General features: G+C 42.9%; 1 protein-coding gene across 2 annotated transcripts in view; it reads right to left on the bottom strand.

Moving 5' to 3' along the window:
- Nucleotides 1-13,226, bottom strand: part of DOCK1 (dedicator of cytokinesis 1) — a 299,358-nt gene that overhangs the window by 82,435 nt on the left and 203,697 nt on the right. For both annotated transcript variants that reach the window (XM_026115844.2, XM_026115845.2), the window contains exon 30: nt 44-122. In XM_026115844.2, coding sequence (XP_025971629.2) covers nt 44-122 — 79 coding nt within the window. The remainder of the gene's footprint in view (nt 1-43; nt 123-13,226) is intronic.

The following is a 13,226-nucleotide window of genomic DNA, read 5'->3' as shown; positions in this document are numbered from 1 at the left end:
ATGTACGTTACTCCCCAAGATACCGTTTGCTATTTTTTCTTACCTGTAACTCAAAGTTGGCTTGATCAAGGAATTTTTTGTTTAGCATATCTGCGTACTGATTAATTGCTCGCAGGAAGACTCTGAAAGATCAAGAGAAAATTACATAATTACACACTCTGCTGTGGCACCTTGGTACATTTGGCATCCCAATTAGACAAACCCCGGAGTCTGTCTGCAAAGTGGAATTTGTGGCTGCGGCTTGGAAAGCAGTGTGAGCGCACCACTGTTGAGCATTCAGAATTATATGCAGATGTTCTCAAAATTAATCAAGTAAATTAGCATATGCAGAGTAAAAGAAACGCAAGGAATGTTTCGGATAAAATCACTTCTCTTTAAAACACCTCAAGATAATCAAGAGATCATTAAAAATTCAGTTTATTAGCAAAAAGCATGATTTTTTTTAAAGTTACAGCATCTTAATGTTATATATAACCTAGACTCTGAAACCGTCTGCAGTTTAACTTGCAGATCAAGCAAAATGCAATTTTAAGCACTTATGAGCCAGACACTATTTCACTTATGGCACAATAACATACAAAAATGCTGCTGATGAACAACACTTTGAAGCCTGTCCTGTGCTCTACTTTCAAAATGTTAATTTAGCACCCAGTATAGTTTATTGCTTTTCTAAAAAGGCCGCTTCCTAAATTACAATAGGAGTTGGCTTGACAAGCTTTAAAAATAAAACGAAATGGTATAGTATAAGTAGGTCACTACATATTCATGGGGCTGAAAAGTAAACATATTATTCTTTGGTATCCTCATCTCCATTTTCAAAATAAACATTAGATTCCTCCTGGAAACTTTCAATTTATGCTGACACTGGCAGCTAATGGCCAGGCAAACGACGGTGCCTTCTGCGCGGCCTGTCCACGGTTCGGATTTATGTCTCCTGCCAGTACGGGCAACGATGAAGCCCAGTCGCAGCAGATGCTCCTTTTTTAGCTCAATAGCAATCTTTAAAAAGACAGTTGTTCATCACATTAGAATGCAAAAAAATAAAGTTAGCCTTTGTGCAGGCTGACAAATATCAGCATTTTTAAAAACCTAACAGTAGAGGCAGTTAACAAGATCTTTTTCTGAGTTTAAGATACCTCCTGATCTCTCCTGACAAAAACAAATGTTTAGCAAAACGTTCACTAACCCAAGGGAAATAAAGCCTCCAGATAACACACGGGCGTCAGGATGGGATACCAGGTTATTTACGTATACAAAATCAAGCCAGTAAAAATGAGTAAGGCAAAGATTTGGGTACCACTGGGATGTGTCTGCACTACAGCCTCCACGGCTGTGTCACTGGAAGGGAGGGAAGAGACTCCAAGCACCAAAGGAAAAATCACGGATAGTCCATGCCTTGCAACCGGACTTACGCTTCCACTGAATATTAAGTGGGAATTCTAGGATAAAGCTATAATGTTTTGATTGCTTTCTTCTCCAAAAAACCTTTTATTCCCTTAGATGCACACATAATATATGTATAGACAAAGGCATATGTTCATATGTCCACACATACGAACACACACACTTTACAGCATCGCTCATTAAACCTAAAAATCTCAGATGGATGAATGTACTTGTATCCCGCACATGTGGAGATGCACTTCGAGACCAGCACTTCTGTGCATTATTCACCCGGGTCTTTGTCAGTATATACATCTGGAAACAATTTCTTTAAGAGATTCCACAAATGAGATGAATTCAGCATAGACAATAATACGCTGCATACGTCTGCATTTTAAATCTATGGTTCAATTACAGAGCTGTAGCATATACTAAGATTGAAGCTAAAGTTATCCGTGGAATCGGAATATCAACAATTTGATATTTAGACTTCTATCTTGTTCTGTTTTGTGTTTCTAAAATTTGATAATACCATGAGATCCGCTAGTCTTCCCAGAAGAATTAGTAATTTAACATAGTCGGAAGGACTATCTAGCGTACCTTGCCTTATGAAGATAAAATCAGTTCTAACACAGGGAGGATTATGCCTACAATTTAATTATGTTGCCTCAAGATATCACTGCAATGCATTCAATCTGCTCCATCTAATTAAGCCTTGGAACAATCTCATTACTTTATATAACATTATTTTCTTTAAATTGTAACTCTCATTTTTCCCCTATATTAATTCTAGCAAATGCAAATAAAGAGCAAATAACGTGGAACCTACGGTACACCGCAGCTGCAAAAACACCCAGCCACAAAATATCTGTGAAAGTGTGGCTGTAAATAAGCAGCGCTGGCCTTTTACAGCCCACGTGCCGCCCTGTAGCGTCGGCCGGCTTTGGGGAGACAGGTATTGCCCCCAACTCCAAAGAGCATCCCCAAAAGAGCATCCAAAAAACGGAGACGGAGATTTCAATGCCAATATAAAATGTTAATTAAAAGCGCGTTAAAACGTTAGTTTAAAATCAAAACAAAAGCAAAGCGGGGTGTGAATAGCTAAACCCGGGCGGGCGGAGGGGGCACACGTTGCTCCCGCGAGCCCAGCCGCCAGGACCCCAGAGCAGGATTTGGATAAATGTAGTTTTCTGTCATGCTGAGAGCACCGACTATCACACTTGGGTGCCTCATATTCCCCCTACACCCACGAGAGGTGCCACCCTGACGGCAAACTGGACAGTCCTGCGTAGACAGGATCCCAAAGAACAGGCCGACATTCTGCAGATAACCTGGAAGAAAATGCTCGCTTGCTTCCAGAAGGAAACCTCTGATTTTAAACCAGGATAGAAGCAGCTTGGGCATCCTCTGCAAGCAAGTGCGTCTAGGAGAAATCAAACTACAACGCCAAACCGGAGTAGTTAGTGTTTGTTCCAAAAACTTTTGGAGAGGTTGATGTCTACGCTTGAACCGAGAGAGACAGCTGCTAGTCACCGGCTCTCTGCTACTTCTCCTGTGATACCACAGGGAGAAGGAGTGATAAAAACAACAAAACAAGAAGATAACCCACCCAAAACACAGCTGTTTTGAATATGCAGAATTAAATCAAGTGGGTCACTTCTGCACTGAAGAACAACCTGGCTGCTGCCAATGCACATAAGGAAGAAAGGCACACGTGGACATCACCGGACCAAGAGACAAGTAATGAGAACTATCATTGATGTTCATACAGTGAACATCAATTCGCAGTGGCACACCTTATCTCGGTGCAAGTAATAAGAAACGCTCATTTCTAGCTGTGTGCGCGTAAAAACGGGGGGAAAAAAGTGCTTTTGTGGAGTTCAGTTTTGATTAATGAAAGAGTATGTTACTGATGGCCAGTAACAGCCATCAACGGTAAATGTTGAAAAGGAGAAGTTTGGAGTCGGGAAGCGATCACAACGCAGTCTACTCCAACACTGAGAATGTCACGTACAGTAAGAAACTCTAACGCTGACATATTGGAGGAGATCCATGAGACAAAAGACTTTACAAACCCAATTAAAAGAAGGAAATTAACCTTTCTTAAGATGTGACTGGAATAGAAGGAGTATAATTACAGAAGAAAATCACATCAGGATACATTAAAGAAAGAAAAGCCATTGGTAAAGGGCATAAAAATCTAGCGAACAACAAATTATTGCCCTGGTGAGCCCAGGTGCACCATGTGCTGGAGCTGCTGGGGGAGGACGACGATGGGGATGGCTCCCAAACCCACCAGCAACTTTGGTGTCTCTTTTATTATCGTGAGAATGAAGGTCCTCTGAGCAAGGGACTGTCATTTTTTTCTGCATTTAGGTAGCTTCAGTGAGGTTCTGTCCATCGTGAGGACTTCTTGGTATTTTATCCCTATTTATTATTTCCTGATGAGAAACCTTATCAGCATTTTTTAAGCCAGAAGGAAAATCAACGGCACAAATACACAACAGAAGACTGCAGAATTGTCTTAATAAAACAGTGGGCGACAAGCTGAGCAGAAACCAGCAAGCCTCAAAGTTGCAAAAAGGTCTTCTTCCTGCTATCGATTACCAATGGCTTCCAATGGCCCGCACGGTGTTAGCCGGGCCGTGCACACGCGCTTAGACAACGCTCTGCCAAATAAGGCAAAATTTAACTTTTTGAGCCCATAATTATACCTCTGCAGAGAGGCCCTTTCTCCTACAAACAACCTCACTGAATCCAGGAGGTTGTTCACATCTATCAAAAAGAAGGATCTAGGCTTCAAACGGCAATAATAAATGAGGACGGGACAAAGGGATCCCATTTACAAGCATGACTGCAGTACCTGGGCCAAACGTCTCAGTCTTTCTCTGCTTTCTCAGGTCTAGCCTTTTCTTCCTTCCTCCCTTCTCCCTAATAACTTATCAGGTGCCCTGATTTGCTTCTTCACTCACATTAAAAAATATTCCCTGCCCCATTTTCTTCCATTCAGCCTCCCTTATCATTGAAAGTGCGTACAAATACGGAAAAAGAAAATAAAACAGATAAGGACAGCTGGAAGTCGTGTGATGCTGTAACACACCTAGCTCATGGGGTGACACATACACACAAACCAAGCTCACTAGAAGTTCAGTAACTACCTCTGCAAAAATATTTGTTTGCAGAAATATTCTATAGAGAGACATGCCAAAAGTGGAAAACTTCTCACGGCGTATTCTGTTTTGTACGTTATTTAGTTAGCTCTAATGCCCAGGCATCCTGGTTTACACAGTATGCAGTTATGTAAAACACTTATAACAGGAAAACACCGCAAGCTACAAATATGTTCCCCAGTAAAAGCATCAAAAAGGAAGAAACAGAGGTAAAAAAGAAAAAGAGAGAGACAGACAGAAGGCGAGAGAGAGGAGGAAAGAAAGAGCATCCGTAATGACAGAATGATTATCTAAACAAGAATATGCAGATACAGCTTAAAATAATTTAGGTTTATCTGATAATATGGTAGAAGGCAGGGACTGGGAGTGGGGTTACACCGGCACTATTACGAGGCCATTCCAGCTAATTTAGATGGAAGGATAATGAATGCTTTATTACAGCTCATCAGCCTTCCTGCACATCACCATTCCTTGCATGCTCGAGCTTTTGCTTCTCTGGGAGACAAATTTACTGTGCATGTATGAGACAGACTACTCTTATCTTGTCAGACTGCGTATGAAACAACAGACCTAGACCTTGAAATCCCACCGCAAACCTCCAAACTTGAACAAATGCTCACCAAAGCATGAACAGCAAAGTCTTCTCTTAAAAAGCAATCACTTCAAACACCTTCAAATTATTTTTTCAACTTTTCGGTTTTGTACAGCACAGTTAATTTTAAAAAACTTTTTATCCCACATGAATTAAAAATTTTATTTCAATATACTTCTCTGACTACTTTGCTCTTGGCATCATATACAAGTAGGGTGATTCTCCATACCCAAACACAGAGAATACGTAGTGACCCCAGGCTGTGATCTCATACGTATTTTGTCTGTGTCAAATGAGAGGCAGATAAAAATAACTGAAATGTGCATGTATGAAGGTATCTGCCTCTGGATATTGCTCCCCAGTTTTCTCCCTTCCCAAATTCTGCATCTCTCTTCTCTTCCTGAGATGTTATTATTGCTCACCCTTTTTCACGCCTCCTAACATGACAACCACCCAGCCCACATTAAGGTTGCCAGATTCTTTTCTTATTTTACACTGCTGCATACAGTACTTCTCTGTCCAGTCTATTTCTCTATTTTTTTAATAATCAATTAAAAAGATTATTTGCACTATTTTCTTTCTAACTCATCAGGCTAAATAGCGGTCAAAACTCTAAAACAAAAAAATCTTGACGGTTTGCTTTCCTTTGAATGACGATGCACGTTCCTTCCCGGGCTGCCTGTGATAACAGCACACAGTAATCCCAGCGAAGACCTGCTACTAAACACGCACGTTAGCATCATCTTCTCCTGGGGTGTACTTCACACCAGTACAGGGGCACCATGTCACTCTATTAACCTATTTTCTAAGAAATATTTCCGAAACCGTTTCAGCACGTTACCTGTAATCACCGACTTCTCCTTCCTAATCTGTATTCTGTATTGTGTGTCCTCTAAAACAATAGAGACAGAGGAATGACAAACAGCTGCAAGTTAACAAATTCTGAAGGACAAACTTGCCGTCTGACTATCAATAATAGATACCCTGTAACATAGACAATGGATTATTTCACAAAAAGCCTTTATAGTAGAATTAACTTGCACCTTAAGATCAATTCGACAGAAAAAACCCTGCGGAAATAGACAGTTACAACATCGGACAATGAAGTGATAAATATTTCCAGAAAACAAAGTTGGAATTTAAATTCCATTTAAGTGTCCTGGTGGATATACCTTGCCTACTAGCCAGCTGGTGAATCCACACTGAGTATACGATCCACTTCATGTACCTTTTAAAATCAACGAGACTTCCTGGCAAGAAAGGCATCCTCATGAGTAGAGGCAGCAGAACTGGTCCTAGCACTCTTACAATAGCATCTGCATCCTCTCCCTCAACTTGACAATCACCTGCAAGTTAAATTAATAGCATAATACTTTTTTTTTTAAGCAAAAATTAAAATTTCCATCAGCTGATGAACCAAATGTTCTGGATTTGGTGATTTGTGCGGAACTCCTGGGGCTGCGATGCCTGCCAATGCTCCAGCCACCTCTTCCAGCTCGCCCACAAGTCCAGGTTGACCTTTTCTGCAGACAGTGCCTGCAATGCCTGGAACAGCAGGAGCCACACGTGGAGCCAGGGTGGCAATGAAATGGGCTGCTCTTGGAATTTAATTATTAACTAACTAAAGTTTTAAATTACGAACGGGCTGGCTTCCTTGCTTGCTCTCTCACTGGGAGATGGGAGAAGAGAAGAGCATTCATGTCAAAGCTTAACCTGCTTAATGGCCTTTTCACAGAACGGTAGAAGCACAGGACTGCTGAGGTTGGAAGGCACCTGGGAGGTCTCCAGCCAAGGCAGAGCAGGTTGCTCAGGGCCCAGTGGGGTGCTGAGTATCTCCAAGGGTGGAGACTCCACCACCGCTCTGGGCAACCCGTTCCTGTGCTCAGGCACCCTCACTGCCCTTCTCTGCTCACCACTACTCTGAAGTGCAGCGTGTGACTTCCTGATGACTTCCAGCGGGCAAGAGAGAAGAAGCCTGAGATTTCTATATTCTTTTGCAAGAGCGCCCGTAAACTCTGTCTCCTCAAAATTTATCTAAGACGCAACTCCAACTGTGGATGTAACCTTATGTACTAAATTTCACCTCCTAGAGAATTTTATGGTGGAGTAATAAAAGCTTGGAAATAGTTTTTTCTAATGGAAGTGCTAGCGGACAATATAATTGAAGAGTTTTTAGCTAAGGCTAAAACTGAGAACCTGGGATCTACTGCACATTGACAGCATTAGTGGGTTTTTTTTTCCCAAAAAATTAATATTCTGAAGAAAGAAGACTTAGTGAATTTAAAGTGACTTTTTCTATTACGGAAGTTGGCAAAAACTTACAAGAGATCTTATATTTAAAACATAAACATAATTTGCTCTAGTGCTGCTGGAAGATGTCTCTGCACCCAGGTTAGCTATTAAACAAGCAGTTTTCATCATAATACACTGCTCAATAAAATGCAAAGAGCCTGCACTGAGCTACACATATCATCACCTTCCGCTGGCCAGTTCATTTGCTAAAACCGTCACTTCCAAGCAACTGCGGGCCACAGAGGACAGTTTCACGTGCTCCCGGACGTTTGCCGAGCCAGCTGTCCATGGCTGGTGGTCCTCTCTCCCCCAGGCTTCAACATGCAGCTCTGCAGGCAGCCTAGTACTTTCCTGAGTAAACACCAGCTGTGGGCACAGAAAGATGCTTAACGGATCTCTAAGTTTTGAAAGTGAGAAGGAGGATGGCTTTTGAGATAGTCCCCCTGCACAAGATGGATACAGGCCATTAAACAATGTCTTCTTATTTTGACTTGACCGTAGATGGAGAATACTGATGCAGCGTCTTATCTGTCTGCCGCTATATAAAACATCTGCTTGGCTTTACGGGCTGGCACACTGTGAGGAAGTTTTTCAGGAGATATGTGCTCTGCAGCACTCTAGCACACCACGCGAGTCCTACAGCCAGTCCTTGCTGCCTCGACCACCCACTCAGCACAGCAGCAGCCAACCTCGCCACCCCTCCCACGCTGCGGACTAGAAGAGCAGTTCAGCCAGTTGTTGCAGCAGCAGAATCGATAAATCAAAAGATATTTTCTTCCTAGTGCGCTGCTTTCTACAGAAACGTTTCATCTGGAAAGGGAAATAATTAAGAGAAGAGAACAAACTCGCGGGAAGCGTGGGAAAGTCCACTGTAGGCAAATTTGCCAACATGGTGTGAAAGTTCTGCCTATGAATTTGGCAAAAAATTTTCAAACACGTCATGGTATCTCGTTGTTTGCACCAAAGGAAGCGCTCTCATTTTCTGCTGACAGCACTGTCCTCTAATTTATACATTTCCATGGATATCTGGAGGTGCATACAGAAGAAGGCTACTTTAGGTAATCATGGATAAATCAATAGAATTGATCCCCCCATTTCAAATTCTTTGACATTTGCATCAATCTACAATCAACTGTTATGACAATTACTGAGGGCTAAGTAAATCGCATAATGCTTTGTCAAAAATAATCCTAATTTTTCCTACGGGCATTTAATTACTTTATCAAAATCCATCACAGGATACTAATGAGGAACAAGAAAGTAATGTGCAGAGCAAGGAGGTGTCGAAAGGTTAGCTCAACACCTTTTCCGCGGTGCTAGGTCACAAATCGGGCGCGTCTCTGCAGCTCACTTTGCTCTTTTCTTTGTCCTTTACCCGAAAGGTGAAGTCAATCGGGATGCCCGATGGCAGAAAATGCTCACAGGAGCTGAATTTGGCTTTCAGTCCTGTTGCTTTTACAGGCTAATGGAGCAGAGCCACAACCAGAGGGGACTCGGCGGAGGAGCGGGTCCTTCCCCAACGGGGGCAAACACGATGCCCTCCTTGTGATCACCTCTGATTAACCTAAGCCGTAATTTCACCACTGCGATCCACTTGCTTTCGCCAGTTTAGAATAGCTAAACAGCACTGCAGACAGAAACGACCTGTCTTACAAGAAACTGCAGCGAAACCGGACAACCAAAAGCATTTCTGTTAGCTATTTTACCAACCACGCCACGTTTTCAGTAGAATTGCAGGTCGACAGAGGAATGTTTCCGACGCTATGGACAGACCAATCTGTGGCCTTGACACGTGCGTTTTCTGTAGTAAAACACCGCGCTCTAAAGCAACGTGGTTGCGGTTTGCAGCCTTCGGATGTGCTAAAGGCTATGGAGGGGCTGGTGTTTACTGCAGTTTTACAGCTCTTAATTATTTTCTGCCCAGAAGAGTCTAAGCCTTAGAGGCAAGTGCAACCAAATGACCAAAGAGCAAAAAAATGACTAAGCATTTCAGCAAAAGTTTTTGCTAAAAGTAGTTTCGTATGAAATAAGTTGTGAAATACAGTTGTGCAGATATATACACCACTGAATATGAATATACCGTTGTTTATAGGTACAGCCAAATCTATCTTTCCTTTCGTTAAGAAGCTTAACCAAATTTGCCAAGCATTTAGAGCAGAATACATTAAGCGCCCTTCGTTGTCTGTCAGATGGCTGTCAGAAACAGGTAACGTGTATAAAACCGAACTGCTCTACCTACATCTAAAGAGGACACGTACACGGACACCAAATACTGCCCTCATCTGCCTAGAGAGCTAAGAATTTTAGAGGATTAAAGCCATAACGTGCCGCTAAAACACACCTATTTGCCAGAGAAGAGTGAGCTGCTTTGCAGAATAACTGAAAAATACTGCCTTCAAACGGGAGACCAGCGATTTCTCAAAAAGCTTGGTCCTGAGAAACCTTGTAGCTGGACGGCGCGGAAGGACGCCTGGTTCTGTACAACTTCTCACGCGTAGGTAATACGTTGCTCTGTCGCTCCCTTGCTCTTAATCCCCAGCAAGCTCTTCAAGCTACACAAATGTCATGCATGGATAAAGCATTTTTTTTTAAACTGCAGAAAACTATTCTACCTTTTGAAATATAAACAGCACCTTGGAAAGCCTTTCTTAGCACACCGCGAGATGCAAATTTTGTTTCTGACAGCTGAGTTCGTAGGACTGCACAGCGACTGCACGGTACGGCGGCAGTACGTTGAATCCCAGTCTTTGCCGAGACGGAGCCGTCCCAACAATTTGGTTGCATGCTCCCAAGGAGCATTGCGGGACACTAACGAACTGGAAGTTCATAAACCCCGCAATGCACAGCAGATGGCAAAACGTCCAGCGTGCAAGCGCCAGCACCGTTAAAGCGCTGCTGTGCCGTGGACGTGCCTCTGAGCCCTGCAAGGACGAGACAGGCAGCCAGCCATTGCACAGCCAGCAACGGCCCTGGGCCAATTTTCCCGAAGTGGGTCAAAGCACAGTTGGGCAAAGGGCCCATATGCCATTTATGCACCTTTCATGCTCTTCTTGCGTTCTCCTCTGGCCTGAATGTCACGTTTTGGCTGTCCCTAGGCAGAGCACGTAGGACGCCAAAGGCACTACACCTGAGTGGCTGCTCCTTGAGTAGATTCTACCCTACGCGAAATGTTCGGTCACCTGGACCACACTGAAACGACTCAGTTTTTTGCAGAAGGCAAAGTATTACTGATTATTTAAAAATAGTACTGGCCGTCTACTCCAATTAGAGAAAAAAAAAGAAAAAAGCACGTGTGATACGGCAACACTGAAAATGCTAGCGGGCTGGAAGGAGGTGAACTCCGCGGTGGCACTGAGGGGAATGGGAAGGAAACGCGGTGGGTCACTTCGAGGGGGCAAAACTTTCATATCAAACTCTGCTTTTAATGACACAGTGAACTTGCAGTGCCGGGTCTTACTAACAGGAGCTTTGAGGGAAAACGTTAATGCAATTCTGGGAGGGAAAACGTTGAACTGAAGCAATGTCTCACCGTATAGCTGGTGAGTTCAGATGCAGCCGGGCTTTCTGGACTCCCAGCAAGAAGCTAGCCAGGCCACCATGCAGCGACCGGAGAATTTGTCAAGGGTTAAAAGCACATTAAAAACGTGCTAAAAAGCATGTTGTCCTGGAGTTTTTCCATATACGAGCAAACAACCCTGAAAGCAGAATGGCACGGACAGCTAGTTTACATTTTACATGACCTCAACTTTAATGGAAGTGGCACCCAAACTGCGGTCTGCTGATCATTGACCATCCCAAAGACATTAAAAGTGGGCTGCAAGTGGTGTACAAAACTGTGACAGAATTTATAGCACTTTCAATTAAAACTTTGAGGACTACATCGCCAACGCAAAAGCAAAAAGGGTTCAGCTTTGATCATGCTGATAGGCCTAAAAGATTTAGGAACCGCTGTTGAAGATTTAGGGGACGTTAAAATTGAACATGCGCACTATATTACCTTTCCTCACTTCCTCTGAGAGAGAGTGAAAAATGCAATAAACATTTTATACACTGTTGCAAAGACAATTTTAACAGTGTTTTTCCAAAAATGCCAACTGGGAGATAAAGGGGTTTTTTTTTTCTCCACACTTTAAGAGTCTTTTGCTTTTCTCTAGCTTTATCGGAAAGAATAAGAAGCCCCTGCTATTTAGGTCATGCAATTTAAATTTTCCCTGGGAGAAATAGTGAAAGGGTTTCTATTATCCTTTTTATTATATATATATTTATATTATGATTATTTTTTGTGGTTTTATTTCTATACGTTTATATTATATATACTTACCTATTTCACTATTTCCTCTACTATGCTGCCCTAGTGAAATTCTTTAGGCATACTTAAGGGTTATACATTTACTGAATCCCATAAAACAGACCAAGTCTTTCTTGTAACGAACAAGAAAGGAAAGAATACAAATGGCAATGACCGCGCTAACAGCTTTCTTGGCAAATGAGGGAAGGAAATACAACAGTCCTCGGAGGGAGGGTAGGAGATGTTGCACATTTTAGCACACTATATATAGCATCAAGAACAGACAATATTTCTACAAATTTGTGGTGTTCTGCAAGGCGGGTGTGCCACCTGCATCCCTTAGGTACAAAAAATTTATATATATTGAGCCACAAAACACACAGAGATGAAAACTCTACCCCAAAACCCAACTAGTATTTCAAACAGCCAACTAAATCACAAATATTTTTCTTTTCATTACAGTATATTACTAACAAAGTCTGTTGAAGATGCTTTTGCAATTCCATTAGAATCACTGTGTTAGAGCCCAGACACAAATGCCACGTGACTATTTTTCTACGTGACAGTAGAATTCTTTAATTGTACATAAACATAAAAAGCCTGAGTCCAAATTAACCTTATGCATTTTATTTCTGCATCCTAATTGCAATTATGCATTCAAAGAGCAACGCTCTGCTTTATTCTGAATTCGTATGTAGTGAAAATAATGTTTTAAATGAGTCAAAAAGGCAAATATTAGTCTGTGACGCGTCGTAACTACCGGATGATCATTTAGCGGTATATATTCGCTTCTGTTAAGAAACATCAACTGGACTTGGCAATTCTAAGATACAACATCAAGAAGAAAATGGGTGGAAATGCCCGGTAAATTGATGTGAGACGCTGCTTTTCCCCCTCACACAGCACCGACGTGTTGGCGGGGGAACACGCAGCACGGCTCAACGCGGGCCGACAAGAGCGAGAGGAGATGAAGGTGATGGGCTGATCTGGAGGGAACACGGTGCTGCGTTTCCCTGAGACACAAAGTACATCAGCAGATGCTGCTGAGCAAGTAAACGACTTGGCATCCTCCGAGCCCCGGACTGCACGCTCCGCGAGGCGGATTTCGACTTTCCCACTCAATAAAACCAACGTGCCCTCAGGTGAAAACTGCAAATCACAGAAACAAGCACGATCTGGCTACAGCAAAACGCTGGTATGATGACGCACAAATGAAAGACAAGGTCTCAGTATTTTACCTTTTGGTCGGTATTAAGAGAACACATGACGCTTCGCACTCGGCGGCGCAGGACTGCAAGGGTAGACCCTGCTCCTGCCGCGGAAAGCAGCAGCCCGGCACCCACACCTCCTCACCCCTCGGCAGGTCTCAGCACCCAGGAGGGCATCGCCAGGTTGGGTGGGCAGCACATCTGTGCTTCCCTGCCCACCTCTCCAAGGGCATTTGGGATGTTGCTTCTGCAGGCAAACGCGGGGTGAAACCCCTCTGCGTTACTAGCGGCTC

The sequence above is a fragment of the Dromaius novaehollandiae genome, chromosome 6 (genome assembly GCF_036370855.1).
Source record: "Dromaius novaehollandiae isolate bDroNov1 chromosome 6, bDroNov1.hap1, whole genome shotgun sequence".
Taxonomy (NCBI): domain Eukaryota; kingdom Metazoa; phylum Chordata; class Aves; order Casuariiformes; family Dromaiidae; genus Dromaius; species Dromaius novaehollandiae.
Note: the sequence above shows the minus strand (reverse complement) of the source record. Positions and strands in the feature narration are given on the sequence as shown.